The sequence below is a fragment of the Sabethes cyaneus genome, chromosome 3 (assembly GCF_943734655.1).
Source record: "Sabethes cyaneus chromosome 3, idSabCyanKW18_F2, whole genome shotgun sequence".
NCBI classification, from domain to species: Eukaryota; Metazoa; Arthropoda; class Insecta; order Diptera; family Culicidae; genus Sabethes; species Sabethes cyaneus.
Genome location: NC_071355.1, coordinates 84,619,814 through 84,646,130, shown reverse-complemented (window position 1 = coordinate 84,646,130; position 26,317 = coordinate 84,619,814). Strand labels below are relative to the sequence as shown.

The 26,317-nt window shown below is 40.2% G+C and overlaps 2 protein-coding genes across 2 annotated transcripts; one reads left to right on the top strand and one right to left on the bottom strand.

Annotated features, from left to right (window-relative positions):
• Window positions 1-716: 716 nt before the first annotated feature.
• Window positions 717-24,929, bottom strand: LOC128744389 (ATP-dependent RNA helicase bel). The gene is made up of 3 exons (XM_053841370.1): window positions 24,378-24,929; window positions 1,919-4,136; window positions 717-1,767 (listed from the first exon to the last, which is right to left on the bottom strand). The coding sequence occupies exons 1-3, from the start codon at window positions 24,420-24,422 to the stop codon at window positions 1,625-1,627; spliced, it is 2,406 nt and encodes an 801-aa protein (XP_053697345.1). The 5' UTR covers window positions 24,423-24,929; the 3' UTR covers window positions 717-1,624.
• Window positions 24,930-25,204: 275 nt separating this feature from the next.
• On the top strand, window positions 25,205-26,211 carry LOC128743374 (RRP15-like protein). The gene is made up of 2 exons (XM_053839935.1): window positions 25,205-25,313; window positions 25,364-26,211. Exons 1-2 carry the CDS (start codon window positions 25,277-25,279, stop codon window positions 26,209-26,211), a joined length of 885 nt encoding a protein of 294 aa, XP_053695910.1. The 5' UTR covers window positions 25,205-25,276.
• Window positions 26,212-26,317: the final 106 nt, after the last annotated feature.

Here is a 26,317-nt window from a genome sequence, read left to right as displayed (position 1 = left end):
GCATGTATTTGTGTAGGACGGCATGACAAATGTTATTCTACAAAATTTCTACAGGTTAGGCAAGTTTTCCTGGCTGTAGAATAACGACAATGCCTTGCGTGAGTTATTTTCATTTATGAATGACGGAAATTAAAACGATTAGTCGATATTGTCTTCTTCGTTGCACGAAAAAACGTAAGAAATTTGGCTGGTAGGACTTCTTTAATGATAAAAAGCATTTAAATATATTTCACCTCACTTTGATTGATCGCGTATGATAGACATTGAACTAAAATATTAGGGAATAACTAGTTTTGCATTGTGTGTCATAAAAATGTTGATATTTTTAATAATTTGTGTTGGATAGGACGGGAATAGGCAATTACGACAATGTAGCAACATACCCTATTCGCGTTCAAAATCTTTCATTCCTTCGTGACGCTGGCTTGAATCCAAATTTTGGATTGACTCCTGCGGTAAGACGAAGTTCTACGTCAAAAAAATAATGCAAAACCTAGTTGCTATATTACGTTCTCGCAATCTGACCTTCTAGTGTTATTCAACGGACTTTACAGCCAGCTGATAGAGTGTAGGCCAATAGGCGGGGCTGTGGTATGATCCTATTGAGTGTAACAGTTAGTTGCGGCCGATCAGGATATAAACTTTAGTTTCGGATAATTAATGGTAATGTGATTTCGAAGTCTTCTACAATGAATTACACAAACTACTTGTCCGTTTTGCATCGAATTATCTATTGTTGTTGCTATTATTGAAGATAATTTGTCACAATCGGTTGTTGGTTTCTGTACGGAATTTAGTACATATTGAGAAAGTGCAATTATTTGTTTTTTTTTGTCTTACCAGTTGTTTAAAATTCATCTTTTCACGTTGGTTTCCATTGCCACTTTTGACGATTCAAAACAGTCCTTTTCAATCTGCGCTATCGCTTCTTGTGTTTACTATTACATCAAATTGTTTATCACCGTGACATAGGTAGTTCTGCTTTCAAATTTAGTCACGGTTGGTTATGCCTGTTGGCTGCGGCTGACCGGTGTAGAAAGAAGCGATTGGCAGAATAATCATGAAGGTTTTCCCTTCAGGTTGTATTATTGATAGACTTATTTCGCGATTTTTCATTGTTGTGTTCTCTTTATCATGATTATATTTCTTTCTTCTGTTGGGTATATTCATGTGGGTTTAAAGAATGCTATTAAATTCACTGCTTTATATTTCTTCATAATTCTGAATTCCTAAGTGGGCCTGCAAGATGTTTTAAAATGCATATAATTTCATAAATTAGGAATTTTGCTATAATTTTCTCGTATTTAACAAAGATTTTTTTGATTGGTTTGATTCTTTGTTTTACATCTTCTTTTGTATGATTAAAAAAATTACTGAAAAGTACTTTAATTACTTCTGTTGAAATGATTTGCCGTTTGGATATATTCATCTATTTCAATATAAACAAAACTATTTTTTTTTTCTTTTGCTTGTGTTGAGTGTTAATTTAGAGCGGGCGTTAATTCTGTGTTCTATTTTGAATGATCTGTGTTGGTTTTGTGTGTGAATGTGCATCCTTTTCCAGTTTCCGTAGCTTGTCTGGAAATGTTTTGCTAGCAGATTCCTATCTGTGGAACCTGATCGCTTATTCATTCCACCAATCGTGGCCAGAGTTACTGTTGTTATTGTAGCTTCCACCATAGCTTCCGCCATAGCTTCCACCACCGCTGCCACCGCCACCACCTCCACTGCTGCCACCATTACGGAAGTAGCCTCCATCCTCGCGACCTACAATGTGTAATCAAAAGGAATGTCTTGTTAAAATAAAATTATATCGAAAACTGATAGCTGAGAAATCGTAGCTTTTAAAGATTTGTTTTTCCAACATATATCAGTTGTTAAATATTGACAAGTTAGAAAACAAGTTTGCAAAACTCACCATAGTTTCCACCGCCGTAATTGCTGCGGCCACCGCCGCCGCCTCCACTGCGCTGATCACGATTGTTGTTGCGAGAATTATTCTGTTGACGGTAATCCCGAGAGCCAAAGGTGGAGGTTGTCCCACCATAGCGTTGGTTGCGTCCACCTCCGCGACCACGGCTACCCCAAGAACGATCGGTGGTCATGTCTTCCAAAAATGACGGAATTTCCTGTTGTGTTTCCTGTAACAATCGGACCAGTCCATTGGCTACGTTGCGATTCTTCTCGTTGAAAAAGCTAGTTGCAGTTCCGAGATTTCCCATACGGCCAGTTCGACCGATGCGGTGCACGTATTCTTCGACTTCTGCCGGCAGATCAAAGTTAATAACATGCTTCACATTAGGGATGTCCAGACCACGAGCGGCGACAGCTGTAGCGACCAAAACCGGGCAACGGCCAGAGCGGAAACATTTCAGTGCTTCCTCTCGTTCTTTCTGGGTACGATCACCGTGAATACTAGTTACCGGATGATTATAATTGTATAAGAAGTCCTCTAGCGAATCCGCCGACTTTTTCGTCTCCACGAAAATAAGTGTCAAACAATCCTTATCGTCACCCTCGTTCTGAGCTTTAATGTTCGATAATAAATCTAATAGATGGGAACGCTTGTCATTTTCATCCACCCAGAAGATCGATTGGGTAATATTGACCGATGTAGACCCGACACGACCAACAGCTAAGAAAATATAATTGTGAAGGAAATCACTAGCAAGTTCCTGGATTGCTTTCGGAAACGTAGCGGAGAACATAAGTGTTTGGCGATCTCCCGTTGGAGGCATCTTGCTCTCCTCTACAATTCGACGAATCTGCGGCTCGAATCCCATGTCCAGCATACGATCGGCCTCGTCTAGTACAAGGAAACGAATATTATCCAGTCCAACCTTGCCACGCATAATCATATCTTCTAAACGGCCGGGTGTAGCCACGATCAAATGGCAGCCACGATCTAGTTCGCGCATTTGCTCTTGGGTGTTATTACCGCCATATAAAACAGCTGGACGCATGCGAGAACGGTAGCAGAATTTTTTAGACTCTTCGAAAATTTGGGTAGCCAACTCGCGAGTTGGAGCCAACACCAAACCAAGTGGATATTGTTTACGACGATTAAAAGGACGATTTTGTGGTGGAGGGCTAACTCCATGCTTGTACATTTGATTGAGAATCGGTACTAAAAAGGCGGCTGTTTTACCGGATCCGGTTTGCGCACAAGCCATCAAATCGCGTCCGCACATGATAATTGGGATGGCATACTTCTGAACCGGTGTCGGAACATCGTAATGCGCTAATTTTATGTTGTTCTCTATAATCTCTGTCAGCTCGATATCCAAAAAGGTTGCGATGTGTGTCGGAACTTCGTCTCCCGTCGCCTCCACGGGAATATCTTCGTACTTGCTGAAATTGATACCGGTATTACCGTGTTTGAAGAGCTCGGCTTCCAGACGTTCGTCGCGACTGGTGAGCTGCGTGTAATCGACATCTCCTCTTCCGCGGTCGTTCCAGCGTCCTCCCATGTTTTCTCTTCCACCGCGGCTGCCTCCGAAATTACTTCCGGTGTTAAACACTCCTTCTCTAATGTCCATCGATCCTCCGTTCGCGGGAGGCTCCTGCCAACGGTCGTTCTGTGGTGGACGGCTATCCACTGGCTTATCATTATAATCCCCTCCGCGACCGCCGCGAGAACTGTTATTCCAGTTACCACCACCTCTTTGTTCAGTACGATCGACAAACTGACCGTCGCGAGGTTCTTCGCCATTTTGTTCAAATGTTGATTGAGGCTGCTGATCAGGGCCTCCGCCGCTACGATTGTTGAAACCGCCTCCACGGTTGTAGTTATCCCTTCGATCGTTCTGGAATCTTCCGCCTCCTCCTCCTCGACGATTAAAATCTCCGCCTCGGTTATTGTAGGAATCTCCACGATCGCGGTCCGAATATCTCGAAGATCCTCCGGAATAATCGTCTCCACGACCACCACGATCGTAGCCTCCACGGCCACCTCCACGGTTATTTGGCCACGGGTCACTTTCGGAGCCACTTCCGCTACCACCACCACCGCCACCTCCACCTGTACCACGGCCACTTCTCAGTTGGGGCGGAACGTAACGAGCAGCCGAAGATTTAAAATTTCCAGAATCTTGCTTGATCAGCTGCGGCTGCTGCTGCAAGTCCAGACCAGCAAACTGCAAAAAGATAGACAGAGAATGGTCAAAACACCTAGTTAAAACGTATAAATTATGAGCTTCTGAATTAAAATAAAAATTTCAAAGGAAACCAAAGAAGACGATTTCGCTTGGAGGTGCGCTTTGCTTATCATTGCACAAATGCTGAAAAAAAAACTCTGTTGTGCCAGAGTTGAAATTGCATAACTTATTCTGGCTAATAAAAATTAAGTGATTCTGCAGACGATCCATATTTAACGGACTTATGAACGAAAAAAATATATAAAACTAACTGACCCGACAAACTTCGTATTGCCACAAATTAAACTGTGTTGTACATAAATCGTCAATCTCGGATGACCTTTGTCTCGAGTTTTGCAAGTTTCTGGGGAGTTCATGGGTGTTTTAATATACAAATTTTGCTCACAATGAAGTAGAAAACAACTCCCCCATTGCTTAGCCTGATAAAATAAAGCGGATAACATTTAAATATTCGCCATCATTACAAACCATTTCGCCGAATACCATTTTGCGGAACACCAATTCTCGGTTGACTATAACACGGAATATAGAGTTTCGCAGAATACTATTTCGCGAAAAACCTTACGCGGGATGTACCATTTCACGGAAAATCTTTTCGTAGAAAGTACCATTTCGCAGGGGTGACCCAACTGAAGGAAAGTAATAGAGGTCAGTACATCTAGGAAAATAAATAAACCTAAATAGAGGTGATCTCTACGGGGGGCTGACCCCCGCAGTGGTCACTTGCGGCCTGTGGCCGTTTCGCGCTGAATTATCTAATGTTACTATTGATAGTTTTTGGTGGTCTTGTTATTGATTAATGTTTTATGAAAGAGTCTAAAATTTCTCGAGTTCGATCAGTTTTTCAGATACGCAAAAATTTCTGTTTTATTTGTATCATAGTTCTTATCCCCCACCACAGGGGTGAGGGGTCTCAAACCATCATAAAGAAAATCCTGCCTTCAAAACCCCCCACATGCCAAATTTGGTTCCATTTGCTCGATTACTTTTCGAGTTATGAGGAAATTTGTATTTCATTTGTATAGAAGCCCCCGCTCCTGAAGCGGGTAGAGGTTTCAATTCACCATAGAAAACATTCTTGTCTCCAAAAACACCCACATGTCAAATTTTGTTCCATTTGCTTGCTTAGTTCTCGAGTTATGAGGAAATTTGTATTTCATGTGTATGGAAGCCCCCCCCCCCCCTCTTAAAAGGGAGAGGGGTCATTATTCCCCTCTTGAAGAGGGGAGGGGCTCAATTCACCATAGAAAAAAATGCCTACAAAAACACCCAAATGCTAAATTTGGCTGCATTTGCTTGATTAGTTCTCGAGTTATAAAGAAATTTGTATTTCATTAAAAAGGTAACGGGTCTCAATTCGTCATAGACCAGGGCTTCGACCGATCCTTTTTTTCTACCGCAGTCACACCAACGCGCATTCAAGTTCACACCGTCCGTTTAGAGGTGGAATACGAATGCTATGCATAACACAACTGGCATTTTGCACAGTCAAACGCCGACTGCACGCTGCAGAACGAACGGCTTCTAAAACTTTTTGACATTTTCGTTTCGATCAAGTTGCCTTTACCGTTTGGAGCAGCGAATGACTGCAAAACAGTCAAATGACTGGCAATCACCACGCTACGAAAAGCAACCGCACAATCGTATGATTCAATACTACAAAAAAACAACCACTACATGTGCATGGAAGAAGTCGGTCGGACTCCGTCCAATACAAACGAATATTTTGCATGCGTCGGACCGACGTCCGGGTGACAAACTATTACTGTGAGCAGCCGATTTGGAGACAAAAAGAGAAACGAAAAAATACGTCACCGTATGCTTCCAGTCAGTTTGCAGTTTATATTCTCAAAGCGCAAAGCAAAACGGGAGATCGACTGTTTGCTTTTGCTGAGATGCCGCATGAATTGTACGACGGCAGCAGCGCAAGCGGCATATTGACTGGATTAAAAAAACGGTCAAATGATCGTTCAAAAATCGGAGTTTGAATGCGGAAAGTTCGCATTCACGGCAGTCACATTCAACTTGCGATCCCTTTTTAAGCCCTGTCATAGACAAAATTCATGCCACCAAAAACACCCACATGCCAAATATGGTTCCATTTGATTAATTAGTTATCGAGTTATGAGGAAATTTGTATTTCATTTGTATAAGAGCCCCCCCCTCCTAAAGCGGGGAGGGGTCTCAATTCACCATAGAAAAAAATCTTGTCTACAAAAACACCCACATGTAAAATTTTGTTCCATTTGCTTAAATAATTCTCGAGTTATGCAGAAATTTGTGTTTTATTTGTATGGGAGCCCCCCCTCTTAGTGGGAGGAGGGGTCTCTAACCATCATAAGAACCTTCCCTGGCTCCAAAAACCCCTATATGCCAATTTTCACGCCGATCGGTTCAGTAGTTTTCGATTCTATAAGGAACATTCGAGCAGACAGACAGAAATCCTTTTTTATAGGTATAGATATTCAAAGTCTCTCATTTGCCCATAAAACTTCAAGAAAAATTTTATCATTTTTTCGGACATCGCATATTCAAAAAAAGTCATAACTCTTTAACGAAGCGTCGTGGAACACACTTTTTTTTATTAAAACGGCAAGACATTTTTTCTCAGCACTTTGGGAAAAATATTTTTTGGAAAAAAGTATCCACAACTGAACAACTCCGGAGAAAAGTCGGATAAACTATGGGCTTTATTATGGAAGTTGAATCGAGTGAAATGGTCGAATTAATAGCGACACGATTATATTGAGTAACTGAACTGAGTCGATCGCTAAAAAAGCTACTGGCAGTAGATGACGAGTTAGTCTGTTTTGTTCTGGCCGTGAATTAAGCCACTATGATGTTTGTTTTCTCCGTACTCGATACTCGCCACTGGCTGAGTTGAGTCGAGTTGCTCGAGATGGCTAATGTAATAAGGTCCTATATACAAAGTGGTGGTCTAAGTATGTACATATACGACGAAGCAGTGGTCTAAGCATATCCGCTTATCGGAGAATAATAATCCCAGGAGGTAGTCTATCCGATCCAGGATTTTTAGATCTATTGCGCCATTTTTATCCTTAGAACTTAGAACAGTAGTAATTGACAAACAAAAACCCAATATTTTAAAAAAATTCCAGGGAGAAAAACAGTGTTTGCAACTTTTCTTTGGAGTTTTCCGACACATTAAAAATTTTGTGGAAAACTTTCTCTGAACATTTTTCTTGAACTGCTAAGAAAATTTGCTTGCATTTTTATAGAGCAATGTTTGTTCTACGAACCTTATGAATTTTTGAAACAAACGATGTCGGAGCAAATCTGAAATTTCTCTTAGAGTTCTCTGAGAAAGTAGAATACCTCAAATTATTTAAATACTATGCTGCTTTTCTTAAGATTCTAAGACCTTAGGCTCAAACCCATGTGACGTTTTTGAAAAATCATCCTTCAGTAAGTAGAGGAACGTATTCTGAAGTAAACTTGACTATTGAAGAGAAAAAATTATAGAGCATCAAATTTTAACTAGAGGTAAAACTGACAAATTGTGCAATTAATCGAAAACCTGCGTCATTCTATCTACAAATTCTACTGAGACGCTCCGTCGATGGAGCAACATTCAGTGATTGCATAATTTTCTTCTAGTTTTATTTTCCAACCACTTCTAGTGACAACCATTGGGTCACAAAATAGAGTTATTTAGTATTTAATTTTCTCTATCAAATGAGGCATTGTTTAATTTGCATTCCGTCCTCTACGTAATGTTTTTCATTTTATTTTTATGCGCTGCTAACAGAGGTATATACAGAAACACTGTGCATGCTTAAATTTGGTACCCAATCACACAGTTTCGACTCTTGTGAGTTTCAACAATTACGTAAGTATACGTTAAGCGAAAGGTTTTGATGTGGTTTTCAAAATGAAACACTTCCAATAAAATTGTTTGCTTGTGTGTAACTCTGAATCTTTGTTATTTTAAATGATCAATTTTACCAAGAATAAAAACTAAGCCCAAAGTCTTCAACACATAATGTAACTTATTTAGCCGTGCCCTTCTACTGTCGGTACTACACGCTCGCCTATGGATGAAGAAAATTCGATGCAATCAGCAGTTCAAGCGGCAGTGTATGGAGCTTGAAGACTATAAAAAGACTACAAGCCAACCTTGAGTCGAACAGACTGAGTCAGGTTTAGTTCAGTGCCAATCGTATATGTATGGATGACATTGGTGTAATATCGGCTGGTATGCTACCTGTTGCAAAGCAGTAGCAAATAATACCTGCCAATGATTCATTGAATAAAGTTACGCTGTAGAGCAATTGATAAGCAGCAACTGCGAAAGCGAAAATTCACACATAAAACGATTAGATGTTTGAAGCCATTTTACTTATACTGTCAATAAAAAAAATAGACAGGCAATCAAATTTAATTCCGGTATTAGCTACACGATAGTTACACCATTGACATTCTTTAGACATAATAACGCTAGTCAATATAACTATTCAAGAAAATATAAAGTCGCCTCAAAGCTACATGAACAAGTATGTGAATAACTGGCATCGTTGTTCGCAGTAGTGGAAATGTTACTCTTTACAATCGAAAATATTTGCGCAGTAATAAGCCAGTTCCACAATGAGTCGAACAAATAAGTGTGCCACATAATGGAGGAGAAAGCTTTTCTCATTCCTTTGTTTTGGCTTCCTCTTTATGCTGGTACAGTCAACGACATCACCCCCCTGCTTACTGTTTCCCCATGTGCTATGCTGTATCGTAGAGGTTTGAGAATTAAAAGACCGCTTACCAAGTCTGAGTGTAATTTCTCAAGTTCAAGCTGAAACATGTTTCAGTTTGGCTGGTTGCGTTTGTTACTGATAGATGTTGGCCCTTCTTGAAAAGCAACTAGTAATGACGTTTCGCCTTCACGCAGCCACCTCATGATGCGACTGAGGCAACGTGGATACGACTTGTCTCTTGACGATGACTAGTCGGTTCTGATGCGAAGTGGTACACTTATCGGTCACGTTGTGCGAATCCAGTTAAAACTGCCAAGCTTAGATTACCGTTAGAAATACTACATAGTGGGATTTTGCCTTTCCGGCAACTGGCAGCTAAACTGTCGCTGCGAAATTGAGTTTTTCAGCAAGGCGAACATTCATTTTGAAAACTGAGTAATTCTCGACCAACAATTGAAAAGGGCCCAAGTCCAAAATGTAAACAAACCGAGTGAGAGTTATTCCTTGCTGAACTAGCATAGGAAAATAAACCCTCACTCTGTTGTTTACATTTTCGACTTGGGCCATTTTCAATTGTTGGTCTTCAATTCAACAACTTACTATCGGAGTATCGGAATAATAAAAAATTTTATATGAAGCGTAATTACGATTGAGATTTGAGATATTTTGAACTGTACCATGGTAAAACAGGAGTTTAGTTTAGTAACCCTGTTTAAAGCGTTATTGTTACCAAGATAATGGGTAATGGTGAAATCACTGATTATTCGTATGCTGGTTTAAGACTGCCTACACTATAAACGATTGGTGGAAGCAACAAATTGAGTTTCTTTGAGTTACGCAACGAACGACAGGAGGTTCCAAAACTGAAGCGTCACAAGTGGGATAGAAAAGCTTTTGAGGGTATGTTGTCTAGTTTAGCTATTCATAGCTTGTATGTTCAAGAATTTATAGAGAAACTACATCAACCTGAGCACGCTAATTGCAATATAATAGCGAACGAAGGCAGTACGGTCATAGATTTAGGAGAAAGTACGGATGACGAGCGTTTTCCGGCTCTTGGTCTTCAGGTAGTTGAGAAGGGGATCGATTAAGCCGCTGGTAAAGACAAATTACGGAGCAAGCTACTAAACTACGGTGATGAAGTACCGGCTAGGGTGCTGCATCTGACCATTACCAAGATTTGGCTAAAGGAGTCTTTATTGTAGAAGTGGCCATAACGAATCGTATAAAAGCAAAGCAAAGTTCTGGCGCAAATAGTCAACTGCGATTTAAGGTTAAGGTTATTTGGGAAGCCAAGGCTGAGATCCCAACATCACAGATTATGCTTTGGCGAAAAAACTGAATACTGACAGCTGTAGTCCTATGCGGCGAATCCATTTTTGGCTACAACTGCTACCGAACAAGTCAGAACCCAACTGAAGCTCAACTCAAACAACAAACGGTTTTTTTATAGGAGCCTAAACCACCGCGACCATTAGTTAAATCTATTGTAGTATACTCCGATTTGCTGTTTATGGATAATCAGGTCGACTATCAGTAAAAATGTTGGTCGTCCTATGAATTTGCATTTTCCCCCAAGAAGGCATGACTTTCTTAATGAACTTCATTGTCTTTTTTGTTTCAGCTCTCGGACAGTGTCCGGTTAAAAGACCGGTCAGTGTACTCAGATCTGCTTTATTCAAACTGCGTGTGATGTTTTGGCATGGCGTAATTTGATTGCCGTAATGTTGGAACAGCTCTTCAATTGGCTTCAATCAACGATGATTCCCCGACTTTAAGCTCAGCATTTAAGCAGGATGTGTGTAATCGCCATCGATTACTTTGAAGGGTATATCGAAGTTTGTCCTAATTTTCATCCAGTCTTCATTCATGATTACCAGGGTGTTCAGTTAAAAATCTCGGAGGATTCGTAAATGTCCATTGAGATCTCCATCTTGAAAATGTTTAACACGCCGAAATCTAAGAGCACCTTTTTCTGCTTCAAGTTGTGCGAATAGCAACGGTAGAAGATATAAAGAGCATCTAGAGCTTTGGAAAGTGTTTTGGTCATCTCCATCTTCTTCTTATTCTTCTTCTTATTCTTCTTCTTCTTCTCCTTCTGCAGAATCACTAGTTTCACGTTTCGACTTCAATAGTAATATAGCGTTCTCAGAAAGATTTTTCTAATTACATTTTTCCGTTTCGAAGAAGCTATAAGCTTTATCCGGAGAAATAAGAAGACGAATAATTCTATCACGATTTGTATTTTCACACTTATCTGTGCATGTAAAATATTGTCTTATAAGCTTATTTTCGTGAGGGTCAATACCGGTGCAGAGGCTACCATTCACGCCTGTCACACCGACGACGTTGGTTCAATTCCCAACCCCGCAGAAGTTACGAATGACCCGAGTTGTTAAAGTGACTATAATTAAACAAAAAAGCTTATTTTTTTGCTTCTTCTGTCATTCGTCCTATCAGCAATATAGTTGTCTAGATTCATTTATGACCGCGAATTCAAATTCTTCGCATTGTAGTGGACGTATTATATGAGGACTATACCCTGACGTAAAGGTTTTTGGTATACAAACAATAAGTTTCGAATTTTTCTGAAATAATGTGTTCAAGAACTTGCTATAAGAAAATTTCTCGAACTTTTAATTAATTTCATATCAATACCCGTGATTTCAGAACTAATACCAGGATTGGCATAAGATCTTCGAGCTGGATTTCCGTCATTACTATCGCTGTATCCTCGAGATTTCCTCCAGCCTCTAAAATCTGGTCAATATGCAATATGGACCAGACATTCGAAGCAGCCTATCCAACAATGTAAAGGAGATATCCCATAATTAAGATAACCACCGTTTACTTTGAGTGTTTGCATTTTGTCTATATTGTTGAATTCTGATATAGTAGCCTTACAAGCGTAATATCTGTGCTCTGCGCTACTCTGCGCTAAATGAGACTATATCCATGTGAAAGCTCATATTTTACGCTAACTTTTACCGGTAGTGTCAATAGTGGCGAACCTTGGCTTCAAAACTTTTAAGCGTGTTTTACGCGAAAATATGGCACTTTTTTTAATGAAAATTAAAATTGTGGCATACTATGATAAAATTTCTGCATACTCAATTAATGGGCTATATTCAGCACTATTTTTTGAAGAACTTTTCCTTAGACGCCGTTGAAATCCGACCTACCATTAGACCTCTAGCATGTTTTGAAATATTCGGTTATTTTTCAAAAAAACGCTAAAACATGCTGAGATAGCATACTTTCAAGATTCATAGAAATTTTATCATATTGATCTAAAATTTTGGATTTGAACACTTCAATAGCATAGAATCACAGGAAAAATACAACGGAGAGTCGAAATGAACTTTCATTTTTTGGCTGCTGGCCAGCGATTCCCCACTGTGCATACGTTGTAGTTTTCCAAGCTTTTTGAGCTGTTATTTGTGTAGTTTCAGGCCACCACACTAGCGAAGCATATGTTAATCTGGATCTCAAAACATAGCCATGGGTCTAAACGTCCTGTTGAGAATTTGACCCTTCTTTATCGACAGACTTCGCAGCCGGCTATTAGAGTACAAGACAGTTATGGGGCTAGTGCAACGATCCTGCTGACTCTATCTAGCAGCACCGCCTAGCTGAGATTCGAACATACGACGACTGGCTTGTTAGGGCAGCATCGTACCTCGAAGACAACTAAGCAGTAATCTGGCTTGCACAATTTCCGAACAGATCCAGTGAATCATCATCGGCTCAAGTCCCCACTTTTTACCAAATGATGGGCTGCAATCTAAAAGAGGATTATTTGCTGATGGAGATTGCATACCCTAGATGATCGTTTCAATTTAGCTTATAAGGTCAAATATAACACCCAGGTATGTTTGGATAGCTGCAATTGAACTTCCCCCATGCTGTAGAGCTGCAATACTATATTTCCTTCTTCTTGCAAATGGTACTTATGACTGTTTTAGAAGATTTAATATTTAGTACTTCCAAGTCACACCATTTAAGTGTGTAGTTTAGGAAATATGCTTACTTTCTATTGGAAATAGTTCGCGCATACTTTCCCCTTACTAAAATTTCTATATCGTCAGTGAATCCTATGACTACATAGCCTGTGTCAGCCAATTTATTTAGAAGATCATCGACATCGAGAGATCACACAGCATAGGAGACAGGACAACAAACAGTTACCAGAATTCAGTTTCGTCAGCTGTACGACTGGGTTGACGAAACGCGATGGATGTGTCTTGCTCGATAACCACACTTCAGAGAAACCCGTTGGCAATCCAATCCCAGGGGTTCTACAGGCTCCGGTTCGCGTTAAACTCCGTAGCAGATTCAAGTTTGTTATCGCGGATAACGGATGTCGGAAAATCGAAAACATCTAAATCATTAGCAGGGAATTTTTCAGTGGGTGGTTTTATCCAAATACAGTTCTTTGTCTAACAGTTAATATTCTCAAACTTTAGCGGGATAGACACGCTGAGACGAAAACCTTTGCTACTCGCAAGAGGTTTGGGCACTCAATTCAGTCATAGTCACTGAACATCAAAAGTAAATATACAAAAATATCCTATGCTGTTCGTACGGTGGTAATATTTGTGGCTCATTCCATGGTGGACGTCGCAGCGCAAAACGAATGAAACAACGTTGAACAATTCAAAACAGTGAGCCGTACAGTTTATTTAAGAACGCTTCGTTCAAGTCAGTAGTAGAGCGTATTCAGGCCATACACGCCGTCAAACTCGCTTGCGTTACGGTGGATAAAATCAAATAACGCAAAAGACTCGGAGGTTGCGCTTCAAGTCTTTTATCGACATAATCCTAACTGAAATAATTTACTCCATAATCATAGTTTAGTCGTCACATCCGTGTTTCGTGCTTTGACAAATTTTATTATTTTGAGTTCGTTGCGTTTATCTACATGCCATTTGAGACACTTCAGTTACGCTGTCGATGTCCAATGGTTCGGGAAATTGCAATTCGTTGATAAATACAGGGGTTAGACAAAATGATCCGGACAGGCAAAATTTTGAGGAAATTCAAACGGCTAAAACTTCTACAAAGTAGGACATCTTTAGATGAAACCAATTATGCATTCAACGGGAAATTTTTTCTAGTATTTCTAAAATAAGTCAAGATTCGCAATGCCCAGTGGGCACCGGGGATATTCCGAGTTGTTCAGGGGTATGTCAAAAACTGATTTTTTCCTCGTTTGTATCTTTTTCTGTCATGGAAAATTAATCAAATTCATAATTTGTTCCAAAACTAGACTTCATTTCCAGTCAATTGGTGAAAAGAGGTTGAAAATCTGTCGAGAAACAACCAAGGGCCATTTCCGTGAAATCAGTACCAGTAACATCTATTGCATCTTTATGTGAAGAAGGAAGCAGAGCTCGGCGCACTACGGTTGCAAAGGAGTAAAACTAAACTCGAAGGTGACCAAATCGGTCATCTTCGCATACTTCGGGAGTTAAATCTGACACCCTTAGTAACTTCAGTCTCTGACTATGCACGGAAGCCAGGCCCAATATGGACATTCCATATGAGGTGATTGAAACAGATCGCTCAATGTGGAATAATTGAGGGTCCGATCTTCCATCTGGAACCATCTACCTTTTTACAAATGGTTCAAAAATGGGGGCCTGCACACGCTCCGGAGTGTACGGACCCGGCATAAGGGAAACTATCTCATTAGGAAAGTGGCCCACCGTTTTTCAAGCAGAAGTATATGCAATATACATCTGTGCAACAATATGGCACTCAAGTCCGCCAAATGCGTGTCCAAATTAGTTTGGGAGTGCAGCACGGCATTGAGGGAGCTCTCCCGTCAAAACAAAGTTTTATTACTTTCGATGCCCGGTCACTGCGGAATCGAGGGTAATGAATTTGTTGGCAACCCAGCAAGACAAGGATCGGCTCAGCAATTTATTGGCCCTGAACCGTTTCTGGGCACCTCCGCATCCGCCGCGAAAGGCGTACTTATGATATGGGAAATGCTAGAAATAGTATCCCGTTGGAATGCAAACACGGAATGAATCCCGTTGGTTGCAAACACAGGGTTGTAGACACACTAAACAGTTTATCTACATAATCCCTGCTTACAGACTGAAATCGATATTGATTGCGTTATTGTTACTGCGAAACACGTTATTGTTACTGCGAAACTCCTAGAACGTATTTAACTATTGTAATACGAAGTGTAACTATTCAGCTGAGCTAACATAGTCCAAATTTACCCTCCCAATTGCCCTTGAGGTATGATGCTGGCCTAATGAGCCAGTCGTCGTATGTTCGAATCTCGGCTGTTAGAGTTAATAAGATTGTTGCACTGGTCCTGCAATTGTCTTGTACTCTCTAACAGCTGGCTGCGAAGTCTGTCGTATAAAAACCGAAGGTCAAGTTTCGATAACGGAATGTATCACCAACTTTTACACATTGTACATTGCATTAACGATTTTAGGTAGAATTTTTAGCAAAAGCTTTCAACTACACAATTGTGTAGGTTGGGGCTTGAAGGGTTATGCTAATTTTAAAATGATCTCTGCCTACGTGAAATCGAACATTTCTAAATTGTTTACCAAGTTAAAGCAGTTCTATGCCTTACAACGTGGATCGATGTGGTGGGACGAAAAAGTTTGCTAGATGCAAGAGTTCAACAACATTCGTTGTTGGTGCAAATGCTCCAGTATTATGGGAAGGCATCTCTGTTCATACGGCGGTAATTTTTGCGGGTGATTCCATGGTATTCGTCGTAATACAAAACGAACGAAAACACGTTGCACTCTTTCAATACGAGCAATGTCAATTGCGTGGTAAGGTGTCCAGATCTGAACAGCATATTCGAGACACGTCAAACGAGAGAGCAAAAAGCGTACATGTCACGAAATTCACGTGCGTTACGGCGGATGAATTCAAGCATCGCAAAAGCCTTGGAAGTCGCACTAATGTGTTCGTTGGAACAGACTTTGCTGTTCATCGTCACTCCCAAATCTTTTATAGATGTAACATGATCCAAATTGAAACCGTTTACTGTGTGGTCATAAGTCACCTGCGTCCGTGCATTAGTCAAACTTATTATATTGCACTTTGTTGCGTTCATCTCCATGTCATTTAAGACACACCAACTGTCTATGTTGTTAATGCCTTGTTGTAAAACAGCGCAGTCGACCATTGAGTTAATAGTTCGGTAGGTCTTCCTGTCGTCGGCGTGAATATCAGAAAGACCTTAAACTGCAGTTCTACCTGACGAGACAGACAATGTGGGTCATTAGAACACAGGTAGAGCGCCAAGCATAGCCGACACGTCTATGCCCGCAGGCAGAGATGTTCCGACCCTGCGCGGACTCCACGAGTTAACTCTGATATCTCTCTGCCAAAGGCCAGGTTGTCATATTTTAAATGTCATAGTGATGATGATGATGATGTAGAGAGGAAAAATGATAGATAAATCGAATTTGTAAATGTGCTTTGTCCTGGACGTACTGTACTACTTGAGTTGTAAAATGTAGTACACTTAAGTCTTCTTTTACACGTTTTGTTTTTTTCGATTAAACAAGAACGGTGCAACTTAGGGACAATTTACAAAATACGTGACGAATGTCGGGCCTCTCCCAAATGTGTTGAGAAATAAATGAATGGTCTCTATATTGCCCCGTTCTTAATACAGTGAGATTTCGAATTTGGCATGGTTCGATTTTGGCACGGCTCGATTTAGGCATGTCTCGATTTTGGCAACAAAGGTATCCGTTTTTGGCAATACAAAATATTTCACTTTCAAAGGGTATGAAATGGGGAAGGCAACTAGGAAGAAGCGCCCAACATAGCTCTAGCCATCCCAAGCCCCTACCTAGCGCCTCCACGTGGCCATACCTGGAAATACTTCAATTTGTATAATTGAGTAGCCAAGCTAGGAGGTGCGGGGTCGTGCGGTTTTCAGTTCCTAACCTTACAAATGTAGTTTTAGGCAACCATTAAACCACACGACTTTATTTTCAAGTATTATATGATTTAAACTAATATTTTTGGCAAACTAATCTATTTTCAGAGAGCGAAATAAGGCGCTATATCCTTGGCCAATTGCAGCCTGGCTTCTGGTCTAAATACCATTAGTTCATCCCTGAGGGTCCGGAGTATCACTTAACCTTTATTAGCAAAGATACTCCCAACGATTGTAAATAAATCATTATCTATGTGTACGGGAAGCGTATGGTACGGGAGGTCCACGCTTTCTTCCTTCCCCTTGATTTCAAGGAGTTAAATGGAATTAGATATTTTTTCTGGTTCCACTTGATTCCTTGGAATTCTCTCTGCGGTACATGCTGCGCAGTTGGCCTGGCCGTTGACAAGAAAAATGATTGATTCAAGTAATCGTCATTTTCCAGGATGCCTTCAAGAATTGGCTGCGTTAGTGTGAGATTAGATTAGATTAGATACAAAATATTTCACTTTCAAAAATATGCTTTAAATAACGAAAAAGTGATGCCCTCAGTGTGTTCATGAAAAAAGGTTTGCAGTTGTAGAATGTTTCGAACAATATTTTTTTTTGCCGTAGGACTACGTCTGACCGCAAGCTGCCAAACACTTATTTGCACCGGACGGATAGCTCTTAGAGGACCTTTTAAACATAAAATGGTTGCAATCGTTGATTAATAATATTTAGTCAATTTCTGATGCATTTCTTACATTTAATTTTTTTATATCGAAAAAGGGTCTCGATTTTGGCACGACTTCGATTTTAGCGTAGGCGACACGCATTTGTTGCCAAATTCGAAATCCTACTGTATTCCATAAAATAAACCGTGTAAAAAGTACTTTTGTGTACAGTGAACAGTGGTTGGAGAATTCGCGAAAAAGTGATCATTTGAATCGATGAACATCCCTCATGAACATACACTATTCGCCTGCCTCGCCGATGATGCACGCATCGGTTTTGAATTTTATCGAACAGAACCTCAATTTGAACATCAGAATTCGTGCAAAAATTGAATATTGAACATTGAGTGTGTTCGATTTTTCGGATATAGAATGCCCGGGGACGTCGGAAATTATTCAAAATAATATTACCACGAAAAGGGAATAGTTTAAAGTAGTGTTAGTGGCTTTACAAGCAGCAGAAAGCGTCCATTCGCACTTTTGCGTTGCTCACGATATTCGTATATTCATCGATGCTACGAAGCGTGAGTGTATGTTGCTCATTGTTATAGGCGAATTGAACCACTCGCGTAGCTGTTTTATCATGATAAAAACCGTTTGCCGATGCTCGGCGTATCTATTCATTTTGCAAGTTTTCCAACCTCTGATAGTGAAGAAGTGGAGATCTCGTCAGCCCTGCGTAACACCGGTCGTCCTCAACTGCGCACCCGCCATCAATTTTCACGAAAAACAACCACAAATGTACCACGGAAAACAAATCTCGGACCATCAGCGGTTATCAACTCGGCACCAACTTTTCAAAAGGAAGGGCTCGACGCATAGAACAAATTTCATCTTCCAACCCCTTGATCCCCAGATAGGTCTACAAAGCAGATTAAACGCAGAACGACGTGGACTTTCGCGGTAGTCGACAAAAGCTTTAAACCATAGAGTCGCACCCGCTTCCCAATCTTCGAGACTAAACAGCTAGGCGAGGTCTTTATAACAGGAATCCGTCACCGAACCCGAAAACCCGACCGCTAACAAGCGCCCCGCTCTTCCCACACAATCAAAATGTTCAATGTGCAAATGAGAGATTCTCTTCGTGTCTCCACTCTTACGCTTATCCCGCTGATGCAAATGCATTTGAACGCATCTATTTAGCACGAAACGGTGGCTGGCGTTATTGGCTAGCTATTCTTTAAAGAAAAATTGGATCGAAATGAGTTTATGCCGCCTTGAGAAGCATAATAGAGGAGACGCAAAGAGAATCTCTCATTTGCACATTGGACCTTTTGACATGTTGCTCGTGAAATAATCATTTTTAATGAATTCTCGTGGATTCAGCGTATGCCTGGTGATAAGTTGACCGCTAATATTGATATTCTTTTCCCGCATTAGTTCAACACGTTCTGTCAAAATTTCATTCACAAAGCAAGCGATTAAATGTTCTGAAACGTTCCATGAAATGGTCTATACAGAACGGAAAAATAGAAACGAATTTTTAACCGTGCAAATCTAATGTTATAAGCGTCTTATTTCGGCTGTATGGCAAACCAAGCCCTTGATAGGACGTCATGTTTTCATAGCGAGAATCGCGCTCGCTCCCTTAATTAATGTTTTACACAAAGCTGAAACTAATACATGTGCGTCTAAACTACAGCTGGCGTGAACACTCTCTTATCCGGGGCAAGATTTGTAGTGGGCCCGAAAAAGAAGTTGGTGTCATAAACATAAAAAGACTCAAACTAATTATGCCAGATCGCAGTCAAGAAGAGCATCAGTAAAGAATTTGCATCTAGCGTTAGTGGCACTTTTGGACGTTTTGGTCATATACTTTGGTTACTTCCGTCAAAGTGAATCAAGATTATCACAGCAAAAAAAGTGTATTTTCGTCAATGTTATAGAAAATTTGCTAGAGTATCATCGATTCGTTCTCAATTAACCGCGAGGCGACGCACGCGAGCTACTGCTAGATACACAATATGTAATATAATATTTTAAAATCTGGATTTTTTTCCCTTATATAAGGATTGCGCCTGAGATGTTGCACAAATTCTTAAATATTGCAAACAAGCATCTAAATTAAAACACATACGTTTAGCACAATTCTTTTTCCTAGTTGAGAATTGTCATGGATCTTATATTGGAGCTTCTGACTAAAATAGAACAACGAATGCAAGAAATCATATAGGAGGTCTGTCTCAGGCCTTAATGCAATATAGTGTTAAAAGTATCATACAGGGATACCTCGATATAAGACAATTTATTATTTCAAAGAGTTGTCTTATATCGAAACATGTTCTTTTTTTTCCTTTTTTTTGGGTCATCTAACTGGTCGCTTAATAGCGTATAAAACTCTGCGCTGGGCCCTTTTATGATGTCAACAAAGTGTCAGGAAGACCTCAAACATCACACTTCAACCTCAAACAGGTAGAGCCCCAAGCATAGCCGTCACGCCTGTGCCCGCAGGCGGAGGCATTCTGGTCCTGCGCGGACTCCACGAACTGACTCTAAGATCTCTCTGTCAAAGGCCGGAATGTCATCTATACCTATAAAGAAGGATTTCTGTCTGTCTGTCTGTCCGTATGTTCCTTATAGAGTCGAAAACTACTGAACCAATCGGCATAAAAATATGCATGTAGAGGGTTTTTGGGGCCAGGAAAGGTTTTAGTGATGGTTAGAAACCCCTCCCCCCACTAAGAGGGGGGCTCCCATACAAATGAAATACAAATTTCTGCATAACTCGACAACTAATCAAGCAAATAGAACAAAATTTGGCATGTGGGTGTTTTCGGTGACAAGAATTTATTCTATGGTAAATTGAGACCCCTCCCCTCTTTATAAGGGGAATTACAACTCCTCTCCTCTTTAAAAGGGGGGGCTTCCATACAAATTTCCTCATAACTCGAGAACTAATCAAGCAAATGGAACCAAATTTGGCATGTGAAGGTTTTCGAGGGCAAGAATATTTTCTATAGTAAATTAGGACCCCTCCCCATTTTAAGAGGGGGGGCTCCTGTACCAAAGAAACACAATTTTCCTCATAACTCGAGAAGTAATTAAGCAAATGGAACCAAATTTGGCATGTGGTTGTTTTTGGAGACAAAATTTTTTTCTATGATGAATTGGGACCCCTCCCCGTTTTAGGAGGGGGGGATCCTATACACATGAAATACAAATTTCCTCATAACTGAAGAACTAATCAAGCAAATGGAACAAAATTTGGCATGTGAAAGTTTTCGAGGGCAAGAATATTTTCTATGGTGAATAAGGACCCCTTCCCACTTTAAGAGGGGGGGCTCCTATACAAACGAAATACAAATTTCCTCATAACTCGAGAACTAATCTAGCAAATGGAACAAAATTTGGCACGTGGGTGTTTTTGGAGACAAATTTTTTTACTATGATGAATTGGGACCCCTTCCCACTTTAGGAAGGGGGGCTCCTATACAAATGAAATGCAAATTTCCACATAACTCGAGAACTAATCAAGCAAATGGAACCAAATTTGGCATGTGAAAGTTTTCTAGGGCATGAATATTTTCTATGGTGAATTAGAACCCCTCCCCACTTTAAGAGGGGGGGCTCCTATACAAACGAAATATAAATTTCCTCATAACTCGAGAGCTAATGAAACCAAATTTGGCATGTGAAAGTTTTCGAGGGCAATAATATTTTCTATGGTGAATTAGAACCCCTCCCAACTTTAAGAGGGGGGCTCCTATACAAACGAAATACAAATTGCCTCATAACTCGAGAACTAATCAAGCAAAGGGAACCAAATTTGGCACGTGGGTGTTTTTGGAGACAAAAATTTTTTCTATGATGAATTGGGACCCCTACCCACTTTAGGAGGGGGGGCTCCCATACAAATGAAATTCAAATTTCCTCATATCTCGAGAACTAATCAAGCAAATATAACCAAACTTGGCATGTGGAGGTTTCTGGAGGCAAAAATATTTTCTATGGTGAATTAGGACCCCTCCCAACTTTAAGAGGGGGTGCTTCTACACAAATGAAATACAAATTTCCTCATAATTCGAGAACTAATCAAGCAAATGGAACCATATTTGGCATGTGGGTGTTTTTGGAGGCAACCATTTTTTCTATGATGAATTAGGACCCCTTACCTTTTTAAGAGGGGGGGCTCTCATACAAACGAAATATAAATTTCCTCATAACTCTAGAACTAATCAAGCAAATGGAACCAAATTTATCATGTGGGTGTTTTTGGGGGCAAGAATATTTTCTATGGTATATTTTCTATGGATTTCCCCACTTTAAGAGGGGGAGGGGGGGGGGCTCCTATACAAATGAAAAACAAATTTCCTCATAACTCGAGAACTAATCAAGCAAATGAAACCAAATTTGACATGTAAGTGGTTTTGGACGCAAGATTTTTTTCTATGGTGAATTGAGACCCCTCTCCTCTTTAGAAAGCGAGTTATGGCCCATCTCCTCTTTAAGAGGGTAAGCTTCCATACAAATGAAATGCAAATTTCCTCTTATCTCGAGAACTAATCAATCAAATGGAACCAAATTTGGCATGTGGGAGTTTTAGATGGCAGAAATTTTTTCTATGGTGAATTACGACCCCTTCCCCTTTTAAGAGGGGAGCTCCCATACAAATGAAATTCAAATTTCCTTATAACTTGAGAACTAATCAAGCAAATGGAACCAAATTTGGCATGTGGGAGATTTTGGAGTCTTGAATTTATTTTACGATAGTTAGAGACCTCTCACCCCTGTGGTAGGGGGATATGGACTCTCATACAAATAAAACAGAAATTTTTGCGAAACTCAAAAACTAATCGCACTCGAGAAATTCGAGACTCTTCCATAAAACATTAGTCAATACAAGACCACAAAAACTATCTATAGTAACACTAGATCATTCAGGACGAGACGGTCGCGAGTGTTGCCGGTGACCCGCCGTCGGAAGCGCCGCCCACTGGGGGGCTTGCAAAACTCGAGATTGTGACAAAGATCATCCGAGATTCATGATTTATGTACAACACAGGTTAATTTGTGGCAATACGAAGTTTGTCGGGTCAGCTAGTATTTTAAATATAATGATGATAAAGATGATAAGAAAAATGATAGATCGAATTTGTAAATGTGCTTTGGATTTTTTGTACTACTTGAGTTGTAAAATGTAGTATAGTGAAGAAGTGGAGGATTCGTCAGCCCCACCTAACACCGGTGCTCAATCGCGCGCCCGCTATTAATTTCCAACACAAACAGCCGCAAATGAACTAATAGGAAAGACAAATTTCGGAGCATTAGTGGTTATTAACTTATCAGGGTAAATTTAATCTTTCATCCTCCAAGTGCATAAATGGCACTGTCCCAAGATACAAAGTAAATTGTGCGCAGCACAAGCTGGACGTTCGCGGTAGTTGACAGAAACTTTAAAATATAGAGGCGCACCCGCCTTCCAACCCTCGAGACCAAAGAGCTAGTGCAGCAAAGCTGTGGGCTTAAACGTCTCTCTAAGCATCGACCCCGTCCCCATCGACAGACCCCGCGGCCATCAGAGCACAGGACAGCCGCGGGGTCAGTGCAACAACCCTACCGACTCCATCCAGCCCCCGACCGACCCAATCGATCCGACATTTTTCGGTGATATTTGTGACAGCTGTGATAGAGATGAATCCCAGAAACATTCATCTATTAATTATCAGAGATCCCCATACTGGCCTTATTCTTAAATGGAATAAAAGCACTTTCTGAACAACGCAACAATCGCATTTGGGAAATTTTTACCCCGAGTCCCACTTGAAATCACAAAAGTATTTTGACATATACCGTGCAAGCACCATATTCAACACAGTACCTATTTCTGAAAAGTTGCAAATTTTTCTTAAATATTGATAGAACTCTAGCTATTTAAACTATTTTAATAATATGAAATCATCAGATATAGTGATTAAATTGTTTAAATAGCTAGAACTTTGTCAATATTTATGAAAAATTTGCAACTGTTCGGAATTAGGCACTGTTTTGAATATGGTGCTTGCACGGTACCCACATTCAGAAGTAAATGTGACCGCTGATTAGTTAAAAAGCCCTACACCACAAGATTCAGTTTTATCGTAGGGCTAGGGAGAATGGAAAATTAGCTCTGGTGTCGTTACCAGCTATATCAAAGGAATTTGTCTTATATCGATGTAAAAATTGTCTTGTACAGGGATACCTCGATGTAAGACAATTTATAATTTCAAAAAGTTGTCTTATATCGAAACATGATTTTTTCAAAAAGAAATTGCATTGACGGTCGCCAATTTTGCTGTGTTGTATTTACGGTTTTAGAACTATTTATTGTCGTTTGGATTATCAGTTTTTTTAGAATTTTCAGGGTTATTTTGAAATAATAGCGCTAATTTTGAAATGGAAAATTAGCTGTGGTATCGTTACCAGCTATGTCAAAGTGATTTGTTCGATATAAGACAAAAATTGTCTTATATCGACGTTGTTTTATAACGAGGCTGTCTTAGATCGAGGTATCCCTGTATTGAATTTATTTTATAACGAGGTTGTCTTATATTGAGGTATCCCTGTATTATGATATTATAACCTGTTGCGTTGTTTGATTTCATACTTAAAGCGTACTTTCCGTTTCTTAAGCAATCTAAATGCATTTAAAATATAGTATAACTTCAACAAATCGGAAGTGGATTTTTTAACAAATTATGGAAAGTTGTATTTACTATGAAACCAAACTGGCATCACTGGTTTACAAGTCGGAAGCAGAAAAAGAAATCAGGTTAGGGGAAGTTCATTGTGCAACACTTTCAGCTATATGCAGCGCATTGCAAAGCGAGATCGACGGAGACATAAAAGTAAACGGGAATCAGTCGTCATATCAATGATCGCTTACCTGCTGCTCTAGACCTGTACCATTTTGGTTAATAGCATTACTCATATTACTACCAGCGTTCGTATGGGTTTTGTCTTCCTTTCTGCTAGGCTAGGGTCAATAATTAGTATACGGTAGTTTTCTCGATTCGTAAAACTTGAACAGTCTTAAAAAGTGCCTTCTAAGGCACTGTTCCACTCACTTTACGGTAGTTCAGCGGTAGAGTAATATTAACAGAAAATTACGGGGCTTGGATTACACCACAGACAAGTTTTTTTTTCGCTTCACTTGAGCTTCTTCTTGTCAGCTGTCCTGCTAATCTTCTTCCTTCCAACACACTCCACGCACTATACTGCAGAATGAGAAATTGCAGTCCTAAGCTTAACGGATTTCCACTGCTTTTTCTGGCCACTTCCAACCAGTTCCGGGTGGTGCAAATATCACACGCGCAATGCGCAGCACTTCCGCGACAAATTATAAGCGTTTCTGCTTCCGCTTGAAACTTTTAAAACACGATTTTCACCTCTGAAAGAATCGAATGACGAATTCGTCCAACTTTTTCTCTGTTCGGAGTTTTCTCCAAAGGGAACGGGGGCCACAGGGTCGACGCTAGGAAAAAAGCGTTTTTACAGCTCGTCAAGGTTGGCAGCGCTGAGCCACTTTTCGTAAACGATCAGTCGAGGGGCTTCATATACGATGCTGGTCAAACGGGCTGACATCGCGTCACGATATAAACTATAAGCTTATCGAAATGTCACGACAACGAAGCAGGTGAAACACGATTATTTATTTTTTGTCATTGTTTTGTGTTTCGTTTTCGTTTCTTTGCGCGCACGTGTGATCATTCTCATCTTTAGTTTTCTAAAGTTTAATTTATAAATTTACAGTCTAGAATTACATTTGCTGATTTACGAACCGCAATGACAACAGGAATTAAATTTGCCAAAAAAGCGAAGGGTAATTTAAGTACGGAAATATAGATTACTATTAAATGTTTCGTTTTACAGTTACCATGTCGATGCGCCAACAAAACACGGACAGTGAGGAGAGCGAAATAGCATCGGATAATGATCAGCATATATCCGATGAGGAGTACCCCGTTTCCGACGACTTCGAAGAGGAAAGCCAAAATGAAGCCAACGCAGATGAAAATCAGCCAGCTGCTTCCAAATGGGCTCTTACGATGGCAAAATACCTCCGGAAAACCGCCGACGCTCCAATTCTGTCTAAAGCAACAAAAGATGTCGATGTTGAGCGTAAACGCAAACAAAGTAAGTCTGCCAATCAGTTTGAAGTTGTCGGTCAAACGCAAGAAGAAACTAAGGAAGAGAAACCCGGAGATTTGGCTATAGCACAGGAATTGCTACGTCAAAGGGCAATATTGAAAAAAGAACGACAGAAGGATATTCTAGGATTACGGGTAAGACCTTCAATTGGAGATTTTGAGCGCGAACGCGCGTTAAAAAAAATTGCCACCAGGGGTACGGTTCAATTATTCAATGCCGTTCGTCAACAACAGCGCGATGTAAATCAGAAATTACAGGACGCCGGCAAATTAGAATATAAACGAGAAAAAGTGCTGAAAAACTTGAGCAAGAAGGAATTCTTGAATGTGTTGATGAACGGCCCGCGTGCCAAATCAGAACTTGTGGATAATCTTGTCAAAAAGGAAGAAACCGAGTATGGGGTTAAATCTGAGGACGAGTCTGACGACGGAACTGAATCCAAAACAACGTGGGCTGCGTTAAGGGCTGATTTTCTGACGGGTAAAAAATCTGGTTGGGATAAAGAGGATAACGAAAACAGTGAAAGCTTTGCTCAGGAACAGATGGACGGAAGCTCAGATTCAGAATAAATAGTTTAAGGTTTATCATTTGGTTGATAACTACATTTAAGCCGAAAAATGATCCAGTAATTTACGAGTATATGTACTTGGCTTGGCTTGGCTAATTGCAAACGTT